The sequence below is a fragment of the Myotis myotis genome, unplaced genomic scaffold (genome assembly GCF_014108235.1).
Source record: "Myotis myotis isolate mMyoMyo1 unplaced genomic scaffold, mMyoMyo1.p scaffold_m19_p_1, whole genome shotgun sequence".
Taxonomy (NCBI): Eukaryota; Metazoa; Chordata; class Mammalia; order Chiroptera; family Vespertilionidae; genus Myotis; species Myotis myotis.
In genome coordinates, this window is record NW_023416313.1 from 26419273 (window position 1) to 26441046 (window position 21774).

Sequence of the window (21774 nt, forward strand, 5' to 3'; positions counted from 1 at the left end):
GCATTTCTAGTGTACTCTCTTGAGTAGGAAGAACTGTCGCCTGCAATTATTTGGAAAGTTACTCATCCTTTCTACTCTACTAAAAGAATGATGGTTTTTAGGAATAAAGATTTAACTAGGGATTTTGGGCTATAACACAGGCTTTAACCATGGGACTCCGGGAGAAAACTCCTCACTTTTGGCACCCCATTTAAAAATGGGTGTGGACGATTTTTAAAAAGCTGCAAGGTAAGCTGTAACCTATGTGACCTAAGAAGTATAAGGGACCCACCCAGATCCATGTGTTCATTACAGACTGTGTCCTGGGAGAAACTGAGCCAGGCATGGTACCTGCAGGAGCCCACTGCCCTTTCTCAAAACTGTCAGCTCTCGGAGGGGCTATTTCTGATTCTCTCCAACCAGGGCCCACTGTTTGGATGGAGCCCAGTGACAGCTCAGCTGGTATGAAAGGTGCCCCAGTGTCTTCCTGAAAAAGATCGTAACACTCTTCCTCCATATCCCGTCTTTTCCCAGGAGATAGGAAACTGGAGAGCCAAGGGCAGGGCCCAGGAATGACCATCGTGCCTCACATCTCCTAACCACTCAATAAACGCTTAAAAAAAAGGCCCTTGCTGGGTGGCTCAGTTGGTTAGAGCATCATCTTGATATGCCAAGGTTGTGGGTTTGATGCCCAGTCAAGGCACAAACAAGAACCAACTAAGGAATAAGTGGAACAACAAAAATCGATGTTTCTTTCTCTGTCTCTCTCTCTCAAATTGGTAAAATTACAAAAAAATTTTTTAAGGAAAAAGAAGAGAAATATAAAATAAAATGGGTGTTCAGCTTTGACAGTACAAAAGGGAGATGGAACTAAAGTTGATTTTTGTTAGTTGCTGGGTAAGAACCAGAACAGGAAGAGAGAAGAAACAATGATTTTAAAGGTACTTGGCAAAAGCATTGGATCCTTATCTGGTTACTTGTTTGTAAAAGTAGCTTCATTTTAGGAGCAACTTTAAGTGGCCAGATTCCCAATATTCTCCCCAAGTACTTCCACGGCAAGGCACTTAGTACCTAGGCAATCGAAACATCTGCGTGCTGGGCAGATACCACCGCACAGTAAAGGCACTCAAACAATTCCCCTTGCTTTTTTGATTAGAGCACCGGGGAGGGCGAGGGCGGGGAGGGCAGGAACGCGCAGGGAATGGCGTGGGTGGCTCAGTCTGCGGGTGTCCTGCCTGCGAAATAAATGGGCAGGCTTGTCTGTCTAACAAAACGGGAAGGACTGTTTCCAGCACGGAATAATTGTCCTTAAAAATGTTCCCTGTATAGCCCTGACTGGTTTGGCTCAGTGGATAGAGCGTCGGCCTGTAGACTGAAGGGTCCCAGGTTTGATTCCAATCAAGGGCATGTACTTTGGTTGTGGGCACATCGATGTTTCTAACTCTTTGTCCCTCTCCCTTCCTCTCTGTAAAAAAAAATCAATAAAATATGTTTTTAAAAAATGTTCCCTGTACATATTTTTATTAGTATACCATAACATTTTTAAACAAAAATTTAAATTGATTTTAGAGAGAGGAAGGGAGACACTATAACCAGCTAAGCAGTTGTTCCAAATTATGCATCTGGCCAGGGAAGTTACACCATAAAGTTTTTAATATTAAAGCACCCATCGGATTAAGGCTTGGCATAGTTTTGAGAAGTACACACATTAATGGTTAGGGTATTTTGGGGAGTGAAGCTGCTTTGCCTCAATAATGATCGTAGCACAATGCTTTTTTACGAGTGGAATTTTCACTTTGGGAACAGGCTCATCTGTTTGCCTTTCTAATACCCTCTTTCTAGACTAATAGTTTGAGCAATTCATTTAACATTTTACAGCAGCATCAGTATATTTTACTCCAAAGCCTTTCAATGCAGCCAACAAGTGCTGCAAGAAGAAACAAAGTATAAGACAAGCTGGCAGGGAAAAGTGATTCTGAGCAGAGAATAAGGTTCCCGACTAGGAGTTCCTAACATGGGACCGTGGACAAGCTTTAGGGGATTCAAGAAGTCCCTGAAATTTCCTGGGAAATCCCGAGTCCATGCTCATCTAGGGACAGAGTGCCTCGTTTTTATGAGATTCTCAGAATGGTCTTCTCTACCCAAACGAGTTAGAATCACTCTTGTAATAAGTCAGGATAGACTAAGTTATGCTGCAGTAACAAGTTAACCCTGAGGCCTCTGTGATTTAAACCATCGTTGCTTCTTAAGTTACCTCCCCTTCCAACTCTTTGTCAGACAACAGATATGTGTTCAGAGCCAGTTCTGCTTAATGGCTCCTACCTAGGACCCCAGAGAGGGAGTGATCAGGAGCCTTGGCGTCTCATGACTTCCCTCCAGGCAAAACCCTTACTTTTTCTTTATCCGTCAGATTTTTATCCTCACTGTAGACAAAGAGGGGACAGAACCCTGGAGGTCCAGTGACAACAAGGTTGTGAAGATAGACTCCAGGTGCATAATTTGGAACAGTTTTAAATGTTTTTGTTGGTGTGGGGATGTGGGGAGTAGACGGCAAAGAGGGGCGAAGGAGATGTCCGATTTCTCAGGTTAGTTTCTGAACACCATTTATGTTCCAGGAAGCATTCTAATATACATCACCTACTTCCAGGTAGAAATAGGCAGCTTATAATAATAAAGCACTGTTGTAATTTTCAAAGATTAATGCAAAGACAGGAATAGAAAAAGATGGTCTATGGTGGTAGAGAATATGCGTATCAGAAAAGTTGAGCTAAGGGAAGCATCAACTGAGATACAACTTAACGCTGAGTCTCCTGGCAACCAAGGCAAAAAGAGAGACACACCCAAATAAGGAATGTGGACAAGTGCTTGTAAAAAACCTCGTGGTTCTAGGGGACCGAATTAAATTGATATTCATTGAGACATTGATAATAACTGCATGAACTTGAGCAAGTGAGAATGTTCTGGGCCTTACTTTTCCATAAGTGATGGGAACTGCCTGCTGAATCAGAAGATTTATAAACTCCTTCTAGCCATAGAAGGAATGGATTGACACTTCGAAGAATGGGCTTCCTTCACACTTTTCACCAGGATTACATACGTCTTCATTAGAGAAATGTTTATAGTTCCCTATAGATGCATGAGATTCCCCCTAGTATGCATCCACAGAGACATGTGACAGAGTTCTTCACTCTTTACCAATTTTAAAGCTATCATGTATTTCACATGTCATGAACCTAGCTTTGGCTTTGACATTCTTCTGTAGTCACAGAAAAAGCAGTCTATCTAAAAATACACCAGAAACGTAAAAGGTAATTATTTAGCACAAAGTGTTAATAGAAAACACAACAAAAGCCACAATTAAACACAATTATTATGTTTTTTTTTTCCCAATTGAATTAAAAATGCTTCTGTGTTGCCAGGAAGGAGAAAAAAAATCATAATTGGCAGACTAGGAGACGTTTTCATATCCCTGTTCCTCACATCTAGACAGAGCCTGGATTTCTTCCTGGAATCTGTGGAGAGTGAAGAGTGTCGGTGTTAAATCTCACTGCTGGAAAATGGACTTTGGGTTTTAAAAAATGTCTTTAAAAAAATTATTGATCTTAGAAAGAGGAAAAGAGAGAGATGAACACTGATTTACGGTTCCACTTGTTTATGCCTTCACTGGTTGATCCTTTTTTTTAAAAAAATATTTTATTGATTTTTTACAGAGAGGGAGAGGGATAGAGTTAGAAACATTGATAGCTGCCTCCTGCACACCCCCTACTGGGGATGTGCCTGCAACCAAGGTACATGCCCTTGACCCGAATCGAACCTGGGACCCTTGAGTCCACAGGCTGACACTCTATCTACTGAGCCAAACCGGTTATGGGGTCACTGGTTGATTCTTGTATGTGCCCCGACTGGGGGTTGAATCTGCAACCTCAGAGTATCGGGACAATGCGCCAACCAACGGAGCTTCCAGGCCAGGACTAAAAACATGTTTTTATTTTTTGTTACATTTTCTGGACCCCCTGCTTCTATTTCACTACGCAGCCTACTGTTAATTATATTTCATTTTTATTAGCAGTATTCTTACACATTCTTGTGGCTTGATGATTCCCCACCCCCTTTTTTTTTTCCTTTTTGGCTTATGAGTTTTGATATTTAATAGTAAAGATGGTAAAAAAAAAAAAAGGATTGATCTGGTCCACATTTTTATGAAATGAGAATGATTATCATAAAGCTGTATTTCAAAACCATGGTTGAATACAATATATTAAAATTTGACAATTGATAAGTACAAAGACCAAGATATTTTACTTTATCATTTATTCATTCACTTGTTCATTCATTCATAGAAGCAAGCATGTTTCTTCAAATCAGGAGCAGTGAATACTGCTTGGCGGAGGCCCTTAGGCTGAGTCTCTGTGGAGCATTAGGGCTGAATCAGAACCAAGACTCACCTGGAACCCAGGAACAGCACCTACCTGTATTCATCCATGCATTTTTTCCAGGGTTTTGAGCAGCAGTCTTCTCAGGCCAGATTGAGAGATGGATTATAGTTTGATCAGCCAGAGCTGGGTAGTCTTAAGAGGTAGTTACTGTTTTATCAGCCTCACTGTCACAACTTGTTCCTCTCAGTCTTGAAAGTCTTATAGATCTTAACTTCGAGGATCAGTTTTACTGGAGTTAAAACATGGAATTCTCACCTGGAGTTGGCCCACCTGGATTAGTAACTTGGCTTCACCACTATGAGCTCTTGACCTTGGGAACTTGTTGCTCAGCATGTTTTCTCACCTTTAGAGTGGGAGGTAATATTAGAATTTATCTCATGGGCTCGTTAAGAAGATTCAATGCAATAATGATAGTAAAGCACTTACCTACTGACTTAATAAATGTTAACTATTCAAATTATTAAGAATTAAGGTCATTTATGTAAAGAACTCTAGGTTTCAATGAGGTGGAACCAGAGGTACCTTTGAACTGTCTGACTTATCTCCATTATCAATGGTGCCTAATATCTTCCCTTTAGCCCTTCTGCACCTTGTTCATGAGCGAGCGGGCTCACCTGTATGGACGCCAATGGGTGCTCCTGCCCCAGGTCTCAGCGGCTCTCAGCTGGAGTGGAGCCTCAGAGATGGCAGGGAGGAGGGGTATTGGTTCCCCTGGATCCATCCCAGCAGACTCTTCACATGAGACCACATTTCCTCTCTTATTGTAGAGCCACCAACCAGTCACTTATCCGCTATACGATTTGCAAATATTTTCTCCCCTTCTGTGGGTTATTTTTTGTGGTGTCTTTGAAGCACAAAATTTTTTCATTTTGATGAAGTCTAATTTACCTACTGCCTTCTTTTGTCGTTTGTGTGTCATATTGAACAAACCACTGTTTAAATCAAGATCATGATGTACTCTTGCTTTACTAGTTTTATAATTCTAGCTCTTCCATTTAGGTCTATCATCTAGTTTGAGTTATTTTTTGTACATGGTGTGAGGTAGGGGGCTTCACCATTCTTTTGGATGCGGATATCCTATTGTCCCAGCACCATCTTTTAAAAGGACCATTCTTTCCCCATTGAGTTGTTTAGGCACCTTTGTTAAAAATCAATTGATTGCAAATGTAAGGCTTTATTTTTGTTGACCATCTGGGTTTCTTACATTTTCATTTTTGGTTAGCCTGCCAATTTCTAGAGAAGTCGGCTGAGATTTGGATAGGAACTGCAGTAAAGCTGTAGATCAATTTGGGGAGTATTACCACCTTAACAATGTTAATTCTTCCACTCCTTTATCATGGGATGTCTTGCCATTATTTTCAGATCTTTTAAATTTTCTTCTAATGATGTAGTCTTCACAGTATACAGAGCCTGGCCCTTATTTTGTTGTTTATTTCTAAATATTTTATTCTTTCCAATGTTATTGAAAATTAAATTGTTTTCTTAGTTACTTATTGCTGGTGTCTAGAAATACAATTGATTTTTATATATTGATCTTGTATCCTACAGAATTTGTTCCTAATACTTTTTTGATCTATAGCTTTACCTTGTGCAACCTACCATAAAACATCCAAAATCCCAAGTCATTTAAGCCTTTTACAGTTTTAGAATAAAATAATTTTAATTGTGGTCCCAATTCAAACTCAGATTATTTGGACTAAATTCTTGCTCTTCCATTTAAAACTATGGGTTAAAACATTGCATCTTCTAGTGCAAAAATAAAACATCTTTATATTTTCCCTAAAATGAAACAATGTGTGTTTTTTAAAAAATATGTATTTTATTGATTTTTTTACAGAGAGGAAGGGAGAGGAATAGAGAGTTAGGAACATCGATGAGAGAGAAACATCGATCAGCTGCTTCCTGAACACCCCCTACTGGGGATGTGCCAGCAACCAAGGTATATGCCCTTGACTGGAATTGAATCTGGGTCCCTTCAGTCTGCAGGCCGATGCTCTATCCACTGAATGAAACCCGTCAGGGCTGAAACAATGTGTTTTATCTTAGTGTTCACTTAGTCTGATTTATGAAACAACACTTCAATGCTGTTCTACAGTAGTTGATATGTCAGATTTGTATTTTATGCATTAACTCAAAGTGAGAAGACACAATCATGCCACTTTAGCCATAGCTACTTGGCTTTTGCACTCAGATCACTATTTAAAAACCATAAGCATCTTAGCTGGAGTGGCTCAGTTGGTTGAGCGTTGCCCTGTGCACCAAAAGGTTGCTAGTTCAACTCCCGAACTTAAACACAGCCATCCCCGGGTTGTGGGTTTGATCCCTGGTCGGGGAGTGTTCGGAAGGCAACAGATCCAGGTTTCTCTCTCATATCAATGTTTTTTTCTCTCTCCCCCTTTCCTCTAAGCATGTCCTTGGGTGAGGATTAAAAATAAAGTTAATTAATTAATTAATTAATTAATTAAAAGCCATATATAATCAGCATCTGTTCATTGTTCAAGGTCATGAGTAGCAGCTGCAGGCTTTTTGCCCCCTCCTGATAGAAAGATACTGTGAGTAGGTAAGATGTGTTTGAGGTATGAATGCACAAAATACTGGAAGGAAATCTTGGATTCCGTTTCACTCCTAGATAGATCATCACTGGTTGTCCCTTCCATTCACTGGATAACATGGAATTTTTTGGATGATTTTTGGTCAGTTCCCTGACATCACTGAGAGCTTTTACTTGGGTATTAAGTATTTAACATTTTCTTGGCATTCAGAGACAAGGAGAAAAGCCTTAGCATCAGGGAGAAAAACGTTCTCTTTTCAAAAAAACCCATAAAAGTGACTTCAAAGAATTGAAGAAAGATACAAAAAAGCAAGTTAAAACAGTTAACAGAGACTTGACATTTATTGTGCAATTTTATCTCCAACAGAACATGTGGCATTCTAGAGGTATATGAGGTAATAAAATCAATACTCCAATTAGAACACCTGAAATAACTGGCTCTAGTAACAAATGTTTCTTATAATTAAAAATATTAAATGCTTAAAAAACTCTTATTACATTTTAATTTCCTAAAAGAAATGCGCCTAACACTTAAAAAACAACTTACTCTTCTATATAAATTGTTCACAAAAAAATCTTGCTATTCTATATTACACTATGCATTTATAGTTTTATTAACTTGTCCCTAGTGGGCGTTAACTCTACACAGTACAATCAAATAGAAGTGATTCATAGAGAATCAACCAAGACTCCAACAATAAAAATATCAGGATCAATGGATTTGTCACAGTTTCTCCACAAGTGTTCATCATAGAAAACAGAGTAAAGGCAAGTTGGCCCCAGTGTCTGGCTGCTACATGAAAGTCCAGAGGAGAGACATAAAGGCAATGCTTAAACGGGGCAGGGGCAGGCCGGGCCAGAGACTTGGAACGTTTCAGGACCCACCTCTGGGTTTGGCATGCCCTGTTTCCAAGAAACACAAGCCACGCCTTTCTGGCCTTGACATGCTCTTGAACTTAAACACAGACAGAGATGTTAAAGCCACAACCACAGGAAAGAATCAACAGGTTACTGTATTTTCCTACAAAATCTTCACAACAGTTTTCACAGTGACATCAAAAATTAAAACCCTCTTTTCCAACCAGACTCATCAGTTCTAAGGCGACAACACATGTGAGAAGCAAATGGAACATTGGCTAACTGATGCCATTTCTAACATCTAGGAGTTCACCCCCAAAATATCACTTTGCTCAGTTTAAATTTTTGCTTTTATATCCCTGCATTTTTATACTGGGAAAGTACAGAATAAATCTGAACAAATAAAAGATTTAAATGTATTCACTACTTTTTAAAAAGACTTTTTACTCTTCATCATAGGATCTTAAGTAAGTGAACCCTTATGCAGAAACCTTGGCAGTTCCCAGAGGATATATGGTTATGTGCTCCTACTTAAGCGTCAACAGACTTTAAAAGGTGGTTTTTAAATAATAACACATATCAACTTTCCCTCAGTGGCATAAACAAAAGAACAAATCCATTCCAAAGGGTTGGGCTTTGAGAACTTTGACTATGGGGAAAACTGAACTAGGCATTCTGCTTAATGAGCCCAAATTGATCCTTTTATTAGCTGAGCATCCCAGGCAGTGTCCTTATCAATAAAATGGTGATAACAGCAACAGCCTTAGCAAAGCACCTGGCACACAAGATCTCAATGAACATTAGCGATAGTCATTACTGTTGTTGTCAGCGGTTTTGGATGGGCCTCAGTTTTCCAACAAGGCAAAGACCCATGGGGCCACTTGTACTGGTGCAGTTATTCTGAGAATGAACTGGTGTTCGAACAAGTCTCATTAGCAGATGTATTTTCATTGCAATCTGGGGAAGTGTGATTCAGTGAAAATCTAGCCCTTATATTACCAGCTATGGATGGTTACGAGAAAAATTAAACTGGTCACTTTTACCACAAATATTGGTAATTTAGAGGTTTCAATAGCCAAACTGATCAAGCTAGTCATTAGATGAGCAAAGTCCTTCCTTTCAATATCTTTTACAAATGAATATACAGTGGAGGGTAAAAATGGTCTCTCACTTGCAAATATATGTTACAACTTTAAATTTTACATATGAGGAGGCAAATATGGATGGATTATTATTTTTGCACTCCACGTTGTCTGGTATCAATTCCTCATTCTCCTCTAAAAAACAACACAAACAGAAGAGCCAGTGCCACTGGCTGACAATGCAAGAGGGCCATCAGCTGGGTGACATTTTCCTAATTATTCCAAGCAAAGTGGTTATTTTTATCCAGTACTTATACCACTGCAAGAAGCATGTTTACAAAAATATATCATAATGATACACACTGCTGTTTAGACACATTTACATTAGAATTCTGACTCAAGCATTCCGTTTGACATGTTCTGCCAGCCAGTTTTGGTTAAGTGTTGCCACATTAAACAGACATCAGCCAGACTTGCACCATATGTGCAAAATCATTTTCTATTACATTTCTAAAAATTTGTATCTGAGCTGTCAAATATCACACAGCTCTGTACTGTGAAACGACACAGTACTGAATGAGAAGTTATACATTTAAATATTTTCTAAAAACAAAGTTACCTAAGAATGAGATTTTTTTAAATGATTAAGATCTAAGAAAAAACCTAAGGAGGTAGTCAGTGGGTGTTAGGTTCAAGTTCTGGAGCACAGGATAAATGACAGAACCGAAATAAAGGCTAGGGAATGTTTGCTTTTCTGAAACTAGTGCACATTTCATCTTATTTGATGCTTCATCCATATTCTGACAGCAACAGAAGGGAGGGAAAGCCATTAAAGGTGGCAGAAAAATGTAGAAATCATGAACGGCAGACTCCCAAGCTTGGAGTACTGTCCAGATTTGGGGAAAGCATCTGACATTTACTGAACTGAAGAAACCATTCTACTGATATTGGACACATGGAGTAGTTAGATCAAATATATTGTAATAATTAAACCTCCCTCTAATCCTAATGAAGGTATCTCTAAGGTCAACGTTTTTATGACTTGGGAAGGGCTAAGCAAGACCCAGACTATACAAGGATCCACATCTACAGCTGTGAAGCAGCTCCATGTACCTCTGATCCCCCTACCGAAGCGGGTGACGGCAATCTTCTGCAGATGCCCTACTATTATCCGCTACGTTCCTAGCGACCCCTACGAAACACCGACGGTGACAATAACCTAAACGCTGTGGTGCGCGTGAGGAACGAGAGTGATGCCAGGGCTCAAGGGCTGGATGAGATATTTTCAGGCAGAAAGGGATGGTGCGAACTTTAATGTTTAGCGTTTATCTCCAAAGCACCTGGCACTGAGGTTAACCGTGAAAATTCTGAACAGTGCACCTTCCAAGAGACAGTGAGAAATGTGACTTCAGCAACTCCGCACAGACTACAGTTCCCACAAGGTCCTGGCCCACGTCCTCCAATCCAGACACTGAACTATTGTCCCGAGCCCAGCGGGGCTACAGGCCACTGCGAAAGCAGGTACGCTTTGCGACAGGTTTTAATTTGGAAAAACTCGGGACACATCAAGACGCTGCCACTGTTGGAAGGTACGGGCACTTCCGACAGCTGGGTGATGGCCCACACTCGGCCACTGACAAAAACATCACGTTCGTCGTCGGTGTCAGGCCAGTCCTGCAAGCGCCCCTCTCGCCAGTGCAGTGGAGCCCAGCTGCACCCGGAGCTGTGTTAACTCGATCTGTTTTATACTCATGCTCCACCGACTCAAGAAAGATTCTAAAAGCCGAGTCTACGTTTCTTGTCATGAGAACAATTTGTCCAATTCCAGACAAAGATGCGGAAAATTAAATCAAGAAAACAGGCAACATCTTCAGGCCTCCAAAGAGATCAATGGGAAGGCTGACAGCAGGGACAGCGAGCTTTTAACCGTCCTACATAGCGGCCATGCTGATCCCGCAGAAAAGTAGGTGAGCCATCTCTGCAAGCCCTGATTTAAAAATCAGGTGCCCACGCAGGCAACCACCATGAACCAGCTACGATACTAGCCTTAAAGGGGAAGCCTAGAGGATGGCATGGGACACGGACCAAGGAGCCAGCAGAATATCTAAGCAGATCCTGTGTCATAGCCCAAGCGTGAATACACGGGCAGTGAAGAACATAACAGAACATCTGACCAGGGGCAGGGGGTAGCAGGTCCTAGTTCCAGGAGAGGCATCAGAATGGGCTGTCTGATGCTCAGTCATCTTTCTGGGCCAACATGAAGTTCCAGCATTTTGCAATCTGTGAAATATTGGAGAACAGCTGATACAGAAATAATTCACCTGGAAAGGGGATGAGAGGCAAGAGACCAGGTGAGCCTTTGGAGCAAGGATGTGTGCAACCAGGTGGCTGGGGAGCAGAGCCTTCCCAGGCGCTTTCTTCAGGGGATGGTAACGGGAGTGGGGCCAGCACTTCATCAGTAGCACGCTGGCACATAAGGCCATGGAGAGTGCAGACATGCTCTCAGCGTCGCCATCAGCGAAGACCAGCACAGCACAGGTGAGCACACACCAGGTGATGCTGAGAGGTGAAGCTGTGTGCAATTCTCAAGATTACAGGAAATGGTAAGAGCTGATAGCGTTTAAAAGCAGTGGGCAGCCCTAGAAGGTTTGGCTCAGTGGATAGAGCGTCAGCCTGCGGACTGCAGGGCCCCAGGGTGTGATTCCAGTCAAAGGCACCTGCCTTGGTTGCCGGTTCCCTGGCCCTGGTGGGGGTGCATGCAGGAGGCAACCAATAGATGTGCCTCTCTCACATTGATGTTTCTCTCTGTCTCTCCCTCTCCCTTCCACTCTCTCTCTAAAAAATAAAAGCACTGGTCAAATATTGCTGCTATACAAAAAAAAAAAAAGGGGAGAGGGGACATGTACTCAGCAGTATGGATAACAAAATCCAATGCAAAAAAAGAAAAAGATGGATTGACAGATGAGGTTATGGTGGTTATTTTTCTTCTGGCCAAGATTTCATGTCATCAAAGAATCTTACAAAATATTGATTTCCTAGACCTTTAAAACTCTTCAAGAAGTACCTTTTTCTCTGTATAGCCCAATATTAGTCGCATGGTTCCCATAAACAACATCCCATTTGCCCTTATCATTTCTTAAAAACAAACAAACAAAAAAAACCTCTCAAAATTTTAGGTAACTTTTCCAATATAGGATCAAAATATTCTCCCCCCACAACTTTACAGGTCTGACAAATGACCATCTCTATACACATTAAACTTTTCAGTGGTTGAAACTATTTAAAAAGCTAAAGACAGACCTATTTCTCGGCCTTTGCAACTTAGTTGATGCAAATTATTGAACATAAAGGAATATTATTTTACTTTAACAAAAAATGGGAAAAATAACTACTTTATAAATGGATGCTCATAAACTTTAAATGAATTTCCAAAATCTTTATAGTCCCGTCTGTAGATGACATTAACAGCCTTCAACAATGCTGTCCACTCAGCCCTTTGCTTACAAAGGATGTGGCATCGGCATCAGCCTGAGGTCCAAGCCTCTCCTGAGGTCCAAACCCGAGGCCCTCAGAACTGGGCCTAGCCTCTCTGCAGCATTTGGGTAAGAAATGGCTCCAGACACTATGATTTCACACGTGAGACTCAACCAATCAGCTCAGGGGAACGTTGGGGGAAGCAGGCACTCACAGTTGGGAAGAAACAATTTTCATCAGTGACAACGAGAAACAGAAGTTTTATGCAAATTCTGAAGATCAACTGAGCACAGAAAGACCCTCAAGTTTCAGAGAAATTAGACAAGCCCATTGCATAGTTGTCAGAATGGCCTTGAAGCTGTGTGGACGCAATTCCAGAACATCTGGTCAACTCAGTCAATACCATCAGTCATACCACTTGTTTGGTCTTCAGTGCACCAAAGGACTGGCTGGAATTCTCACTGTTTAACCCGCCACTTTGGCACTGTGTCAACAGAGCCTGACTTTAGGTTACTGGAACCTACAAAATCAAGCATTTAACAATGGTTGGGATCTTTGGATGTTTCTTGACTGACATAATGAAAACTATTACTCTCTGTAAACTCCAGAGATCACCTAGTGCCTTCCTGATCAACATGGTAGGACTTTTTTGGTAAAAATAATCGAGAAAAATAGCTGACTTTCAACTAATCACTGTCTAGAGATGGCCGCTGTTCTCTGGTTTCTATTTAATAATAGGCTCTGTCAATGGAGACACAGCATATTATGTTACCTATCTGATGTCTTTGCTGAGAAGCATGAATTCAAGTCTTTGGAAAACATAAAAATGACTTATTTGAATTAAAGAGAATGCTTGTTCCATAGTAACCCATGTCTCTACCTTCCCTCATGGGCAGGAACGCAGCCCAATCTCCCATAAGGACCAGCTCTGTGCAGGAAGCAGAACTTACGTGAAGATTTCAGACAGGTGACCAGGAGTTTGTCTCCACCCCCTCATCCTCACCATGTAATCTTTTAAAATCAATGGTAGCTTTTACTTTTTACAATATAGTATTCTGAAAATCTGTGGTAGGCTGCACAGACTTTGCCAACAACCCTAAAATGGATTTCGATCTGGGAACTGCGGCAGAAGGTCAAGAGAGTTAAGACTGAGGCTGTGCATTCTGACAGATGCCATGCTGTGGGCTCTACAGTGATGGAGACAGGACAGTCACAATGGCGACTCTGGAGAGGACCGGCTGCTGCAATGGAAAGGTTTTGTCCACTAATCCCCGGACCCATCCTGGGAATTCTTACTGAAGACTTCATCCTGGGAGGCCTGGTGATCGATCCCTTCATAAAACGAGCCACCATTGTGCAGGAAAGTCCCCACTGCGCGCCCCTGCCGGGCGTGACCCACAGCATCGCTGAACACTTTGTTTATCTGCTCCTCCGAGGGCATCCACCAGTCGGGGTTGGAGGTACAGTGCATCCTAATGAATTCTGCGGGAATATACACAATAAAGAGAGAGAAACAGCTGGTTTTTGCAGAAGATGGTAGAAGAGGCTGCTTATACGTTAACAGAAGCTCTTGAGAAAAGCTTTATGAGAACTCCAATGCAATGCCATGATGATGTCACTCATCAAACCGTAAGTTTCCTACTCATGGGCAAGAGCACAGTCCCGTAAGCAAGAGGGTGATCCTTCTAAGGAACCTTTGCTACTGAAATTGAAAGTAAACTCGATTTGTAAGACATGGTAGGCACCGTGCCTGGTAAAAGTTAGTGAGTCACATTTTCAAAACCCCTGTTGTCACTGCCTCACATGTTTAGGATGTTAACTATCTCCAGAAGGAGAGCAAACTGTTCACATGGTATTCTTCAGTCAGCTACTAATTTGTAGATTAAGTGCAATAAAATCACAAAATCTCAAGGAGTGAGAAATGGCCTAAGTTTCTAGAAGAGCTTTGCACATTCTTAAAATGTTATAGGTTATACTGATTTCTCTAATTGCCTATATATGCACTGACAAATATTTTTAAAATGAGGTTTCCTCTGAATACTCAATTTCACCAGAAAGCAATTAGCATGCCTGGAAGAGTAAATACATAAAAAATAGCTAAGCTCCCAATGAAACCAACGTGGCCTCCTATAGAAGAGCCCAATGAACCCCTTCTGTTTCCTCAGGGGGTGAGGGCTCCTCATCATTCCTACATCGCTATTTCAATGGGACCGTTGTAAAACGCTTTGAACATTCTGGGAAAGTTGTAAGTCCGCCTGTGTTTTTTGCCCAGCTGACTGGAAGTTCAGGATGCCTGCTGCTGTTTACACACTGTTTCCTTTCCAGCAATGCTCCCTCGGCGGGGCGATAGTTCTTACTGCCCAACTGGGTTGGTCTGAAATTGCTTTGTGAAATCCACACTCTATCTGCCCTGGGGAGAAGCTAACGCCTTGAGTTCCTGGACCAGCGAACTCCCTCGCCCTGAACTATGCCCAGTGGACTCCAGCTGAGAAGACAGAGGTCAGGGGTAGGTGGGAGGGGGAGGGTCTACCCAGGTTGCTGGCTTGGCACACCCTTTGATTCTGCCTGAGGTGAGATACTCACTTGCCTCCCTCAGTCCCAGCCCTGGACGCCTTCCTTGGGGAAAGCATTCTGTTAATTCAGCTCCTCACTCCGCAACAGCTGGGAGCCTAATGGCCCATCCTGGGGTGCGAGCCTGGGAAACGCTGAAGGGCAATTCTAAAGTCCAGGTCATGACAGTGCTGGGCAGAGAAAGGAGGTATTCTGGGACCTCAAGGACTCAAATATCTGCACCTTATTTTCTCACCACTGTCCTCCAATCATCTCCAGCCGGACTACTTATTGGCTCCAGAAGCCGGGACTGTTTCCTATTCCTCCTCTGTCCTCCTCAAGTCTCTTCTGTATTCAGTGAGCATTCGACAACTGTTTCAATAACTCGCCTATCTGTTCAGATCCCCCTCTCACATGAACCCAAGGAAATGAGAGACTCAAAGCATCAGCGAGAGGAAAGAGAGGCTAATGGATGAGGATGCGCTGCTGTGACGCTCCCCCCATCTACCGCTGTGACAGGACTGTCCCTGAAACGGACAGACTATTAAAAGCTAAAGGTAGGGCTCATTCTGTGACACAGATGGGACGCATTTGGGAGCAGGCCAGCCCAGGCTGATTCTATTCCCTGAGCTCCCTGCTTTCCATCACTGAAAGTGGCCCTGGTCTGAGGCTTCCTTGGCCACTGCAATCCTGTTCACCACCCCCGGGAGTCACCAGGCCCGAAGCTTTAGGGAGGGAATCCCAACTAGGTCACAGGAGGGCCCTAGGATTGCAGCTTCTGGGACAGACATATAAATGCTCTAACCAGCTGCCCTGGACAGACAACTACCATTCCGTGCCCACACATTCTCCAGTGGAGGCCTGTGGGTCATGTCCCCACGCGGGCATGGGCTGGAGAAGGCAGCGCTGCTCAGGCAGCCTCCCCGGCGTTAGTGTCGCAGTGGGTGTGGCAGCATCCTCAGGGCACGGGCACTGGTGCTTTGGGACGTATGCTAATCCCTGTTTCACATACTTGCTAGTTAACATGTAAAATGTTTAATAAGGATTTCTGCAAAGGGACACCACTTGAGGCCCCTTATTCTGAGTCCCTTAGCCCCAGGGCAGCTTCTGCAGCACACACGGAGCCTACATTCAGGGGAGTCCCAGGCCTGCCCCTGCCTCTGGTCCTCTTGGTGAGGATCCCATCAGCTCTGATGATGTTGGAAAATACAGGACATCATGGGCAGCTGGCTCAGAAAGATCCTGAACATTTCCATCGTACCCACTCTGAGCAAGTGGAATTTCCAGAATGGCCAACAGGGGGTGCTCTAGAGCACCTGTGCCTGGTTAATATGGGTGTATTCATGCCCGTGGTATTCGGAAGGGCCACGAGGGCCATGGGCATTAGGATCACCCGGGAAGGTCCTGAGGCACAGCAATGCAGCCTCCCTATGCCCACACCAGACCAGTTGAATCAGACACTCAGGATGGGCGTGGGGAACCCAGCTGCTAACAAATACTACACAGGCGTTTAGCACACTAACAGTCACTGCGGGCACCCAGCAGGAGTGTGTCCTGGGTGATAACCGAGGCCTGGTCAGCGCTCAGGTTTGCCCCCGTGGTTTCCTCGTCAGGAAACATTTGATCCATGTCCAGGGTAAGTCACTGTTAAATCTTTCCAACCAATAAACTTACTACTGACCTATCCAGGTGAACATTGAGCTTTTTAATACGACATTTTTCAGGTGTGAATGGTGTATTTGTTGGCTCTATAATGTTCCTAGTTGTCTAATGTCTGCCTGTTTATTTGAACCTGCTACCTGAACGGTGTATCTCTTGATTCTTCCTCCTCAACCCCTGCCTGGCTTACCAAGTATGGATCAGATGCAAAGTAACCAGTTATTAATACAGATGAAGCAGTGCCTTCATTTTTAATACAGGAACTTTTTTTGAAACTAATAGAATAACGTTTGATAGGGCCAAGTAATACTGTAGGCACTGAGGAAAATGAATTCTACATAAATTTAAGGAGTTTGGGGGCATGTATTCTTGAGAGGGCAGCTAGATGGGGAGGGGGTGGGCCACAGGCTGCAAATGAAAATGGGCTCTACCTACCACCTGACTAATTAAAACAAACCACTCCACGTCTCCCCTTCCTCTGTGCCTGGCCCAAGGCTCCAGTGTGGCCGGAAAGGGCCTCCTCTGGCAGCAGAGCAAGTCGGAACTTAGAGCGTGAAACATGAGGTGCTATGCAATGCTACGGGCCGTTCAGGGAGAACACCAAGGCTAAAGCAAACTAGGAGCTTTTAAAGAGAACTTGTCGATACCCAGTAGATGGGCCACAGGAAGCCTATGAGGTCTCAGTGGGGAAAAAACCAAAGAAACAGGAAGGGCTACACTTGCACGCGAGCCACAGCCAATGCGGTGAAATGAGATCACAGATGGCGACGCTGAGCGGAAGGATGCAGTACCTCGGAGGCATGTTACTTTAACTGGATCCAGAGGGCGTCTTTCGGGACCTGTCTCTCCTGACTGCACTGACCTTTTCCTTTTCCCAAGGCCGCATGAGTACTTAAGCTCATCGGTCGTGAAAACAAATCTGATGAGGTATCGCAGGAGCCGTCGCCCATCTTTCTTTGAAGAATTCACAGCCTCGTCCCACTGTTTGCTCGTTATGTAGACAGGATAGTTGTTCAACAGCTGCTTGCTTCCCTGGAAGAGCGAAATATTTTCTCATTACCCACTTAGCCAGCCAGCCAGACGCCGAGGCGATCTCCATTTCAAAGGCAAACGTGCTTTCTCCCCAAGTGGCTGTGGGCTGACAATGAACCAGGTATTGAAGAGCACACAAAATTGCTCACACTCAGAACGGGCACTTTTCAAATTACATTTGCATTTTCTGTAACAAGAGCCAATGAGGTATAATGAACACCTTTGAAAGAGGAGCTATTTATAACTTGCATTTTAACAGGTAGGTTAAAATGTGTCAAGATCCAATGACAGGGAACACTATTTAAAAAGAACCCATAACTTTCCTTTTCAATCCATTAAAATATGCAGAAATGGCTTTGAAGAGTGTGATCAAATAGGCCCCTTCCTCCTGGGGTTGGCAGTGACGTACTTTTGGAAATGATGCTGGGGGTCTATTTTCATGAGGTATCACTTGTGCTTATGCACCTAACACCTGATAGCCATTGATGACATTATAGTGGAAACAACATTAAAAAGTAAATTTAAAAAAGGGGGAATTGTGGAAACTGAAAAAAAAAATTAATAATAGTACAAAACAGGTGGGTTTTTCTCTCTCCAAATTATAGCTTTTGCAAATGCCACTATGTCAATTCAAAATTTTTCGTACTTTTCACCTTCGTAATTTATGTCTGCTATAAAATTCCCAAGCTAAATAGCTGCAGTGGGACTAATTATGGGAATTTCTGTAACATTTATAAGCCATGTTTAGTCAACTGCTCCTACACAACCATTACTTTAGTTCTGGCTGTCCATAAAATTCTACAGTCCAGGACAATTAACCCATGATCTCAGTTTTAATGTACTCCTTCCCCAGTAATTAAGGTGTACCAAATAACGAAGGGAAAATGCATTCCATTTTACAGCTCTGCAAATTTACTACAGGTTATAAATTTGACAATGTTTGGGTCTATTAGGGTTTTATTTCAAAAAGTGTTCTGTGCAGTTAAGCGCTGAGAAGGGCAAACGGCATAGACACCAACAGGAAGGGGACAACCAGATTTGGCTATGAAACCGTCACTGAATTATACACTCATCTCCAAAGCATTCATCCTTTCGTGAATGAGCAGTAGTGTGACTCAGTTTCCTTTTTAAGGGAGGATGTTGCACATGGTTTGTATCTGAATTTAAAGTCACCTTGCTCTTTTCTGGTTAATCCTCACCCGAGGATATTTTTCTACTAGAGGCCCGGTGCATGAAATTCATGCGTGGGGGGTGGGAGGGAGGGGAAGGAGGTCCCCTCAGCCCAGCCTGCACCCTCTCCAATCTAGGGCTCCTCGGGGGATGTCTGACTGTTGTTTAGGCCTGATCCTCAGGCTGTTGGACATCCCTCTCACAATCCGGGACTGCTGGCTTCTAACTGCTCACCTGCCTGCCAGCCTGATCACCCCTAACCGCCTCTGCCTGCCAGCCTGGTCACCCCCAACTGCCCCCCCTGCCAGCCTGGTCACCCCCAACTGCCCCCCCGCCAACCTGGTTGCCCCCAACTGCCCCCCCCCCCCGCCGGCTTGGTTGCCCTTCATGGCTTCCCCTGATGGCCTGGTCACCCCCAAAAGCACCCCCTGTCGGCCTGGTTGCCGCCAACAGTGCCCCCTGCTGGCCTGGTCATCCTTCACTGCCCTCCCCTGCTGGCCTGGTCGCCCCACACAGCCTGCTGTTCAGTCATTTGGTCGTCCCTCACTAACCCCCTGCTGGCCTGGTCATCCTTCACTGCCCTCCCCTGCTGGCCTGGTCGCCCCATGCAGCCTGCTGCTCAGTCGTTTGGTCATCGCTCACTAACTCCCCTGCCGGCCTTGTCGCCAGCCTGTTTGGTCGTCCATTTGGTTGCCATGGCCCCCGGCTCTTTATATATATAGATTGCTTTTAGATAGTTGAAGGGGGCAGGCATTGATGTAAGAGAGACATCGACTGGTTGCCTCTCGCATGTGCCCCAATTGGGGGGCAGGGAACAGACCTGCAACTCAGCTACGTTTCTTGACCAAGAACTGAACCCATGAGCCATGTGCTGACGCTCTAGTCACTTAGCAACACTGGCCAGGGTTCCATTTGGGCTTTAATTGAATCTTGGCTCCGGGTCTTACTTGTTGTGTTTCTTAAGCAAGTTATTACTTCAACTTGTTGGATCCAAGTTTCCCTAACCATAAAATGGAAGGAATTAACTAAGTTATCATAGGTTTAAGGTTTAAGATACGAGTATTTGGGAGCATAAATCAATCCTGGCCTTGTGTATTACCACAAATGATCAAGTGATGGGCAGGAGCCCAGACTCCCAAAGGGCACCTCAGCCAAGGCTGCCGTCTCATGGGGGACATGATGGAGGTGGAGGAATGACTTGAGTCTGTGGCAGTGCAGATGCAGAAGCCAGCATGAAAGATATAGAATCAAGGGGCTCAGGCAAGCAATTCAGAGAGCCACAGTATGGGAGCCCGGGGAGTCCAGATGATTCCCAGGAGAAATGGGTGCCCTTCACAAAGATAAGGGTCAGAGGGTATATCCGGGAGGAGACAGAGGCAGGTAGCAAGGAAGAGAATTCCACTGCTTCCCATGCACAGGGAGGGAAGGGTCACAGGGTTCTGATTGGCTGACCCCTCAGCCAGGAGCGCAGCCCACTGGGGCCTGGGGAAGGTGGGATCCAGGGCTTGCTGCCTCAGACCACGAGCTATGTCAAAAGCGTTCCTGTGGAAGAGCCTCCCTAATAACTGTCACCATGTATCGAGCTACGGGTGAGCAGCCCGAGGCTGCCACATGCACCCTGTACCCCTGGCCACAGGCTGAGATGCTGGTGTAAGCACAGTGGTGGGCTCTGGTGCAGGCCCCGGCCAGGTGACACATTCTCTAAACGTAAGCTGTCTTCTGTCCCAATAAGGATAACAATCCCAGCCTGCAGGTGTGGGGAGGAGTCCACCAATCTCCCCACCAGGAGATAAGCCCACGGGGGCTGGGATGATTATCTGCTTTAGTCTGTGTCTTCTTCCAGGGCCTAGAACAGTGAACGAGAGAGCAGGTGCGATGAACATCTGTGACTGACGATGCAGTGTACGCCACCGCCACCAGCACATGGCAGACACTCAGTAATGCGCTGCAATGCAGGCTTCTTGCCTTGTTTTCAATCCCTGCGGCATTGGGACACTTGAAGAGCTTCTGACTCTAATAAACTGGCGAAGTTCAAGAACTTTAAGGAGACCATCAAAGTCAGAGGGCCATTGAAAAGAACGATGAAGACAGAGGACTCCCACCTTCCTTAAGTGAAAACCAGCTTCTCAGGTACGGTCCCTGTAAGCACCTGTCAGCCTGGGAAAAGGAGACCGTGCAACTGGTTTTAAACCTTGTGGTCATTCAACACTGCACAAGTTTTAAAAGGGCTTTCCCTTGGGTGTATGAGCTCATCCGACAAGCTAGGATTCCCACAGCTGTTTGGCTAAGGAGGTTAAGTCCTTTCCCAAGGTCTCCTAAGCCAAAAGGCAGAGCTGGGAACCCTGCCCCCAATTTCAGAGTTCATCTCTCGGGCCAGAGTTGAGTCTATTTCAAGACGGGCAGTACTTGAGATTAGGGAGCGACAATATGGGGAAGGAGCTTTCTCAAATCCTTACAAAATATACTCAGACACCTTTCCATGAAATGTAGCACTCATAAAATATAGAAATAGCATCCGGAGGCAGTTTTTTTAAGAAAGAAAAAGAAAGTAATTTACAGCTTAAAACAACTCAGAATGCTCTGTGTTGTGGATGAGATTTACCGTACATGGTTAATAGAAATAAAATGTAGTAAATAATACCTATGAGAAAATGCTCATATGTCTGACATGACAATAAAAATAATATAGTAGTAATGATGATGGGTCAAGTTTAATAGTCCTATGCAGAGGAAATGTAGGCATTTCCCCTACTTTTATGTTTTCATAGAATTCTGATCGCATACTCTCCTCAACTCGCCACCAACAGGTTATTAAAGTCTGACCTACTGTTGAGACAACTTTGAAAAAACCAAGATGAACAGTGAGTGCTCTATGTCTTCATAGACTCAACCAAACGGAAGACTCAGATGGACGCTGATTTTTCAGTAAGTGCAGAATTCATCTTATAAACAATGTCCTGGCGAGCAGAGAGGGTCTAGGGTC

General features: G+C 43.9%; 1 protein-coding gene across 1 annotated transcript in view; it reads right to left on the bottom strand.

Annotated features, from left to right (window-relative positions):
• Positions 1 to 11817: 11817 nt before the first annotated feature.
• BEND4 (BEN domain containing 4) overlaps positions 11818 to 21774 on the bottom strand; it is a 36371-nt gene continuing 26414 nt past the window's right edge. The window contains exons 4-5 of the mRNA XM_036300639.1: positions 17381 to 17621; positions 11818 to 13862 (exon numbers count right to left, since the gene is read on the bottom strand). Coding sequence (XP_036156532.1) covers positions 13645 to 13862; positions 17381 to 17621 — 459 coding nt within the window. The 3' untranslated portion in view covers positions 11818 to 13644. The remainder of the gene's footprint in view (positions 13863 to 17380; positions 17622 to 21774) is intronic.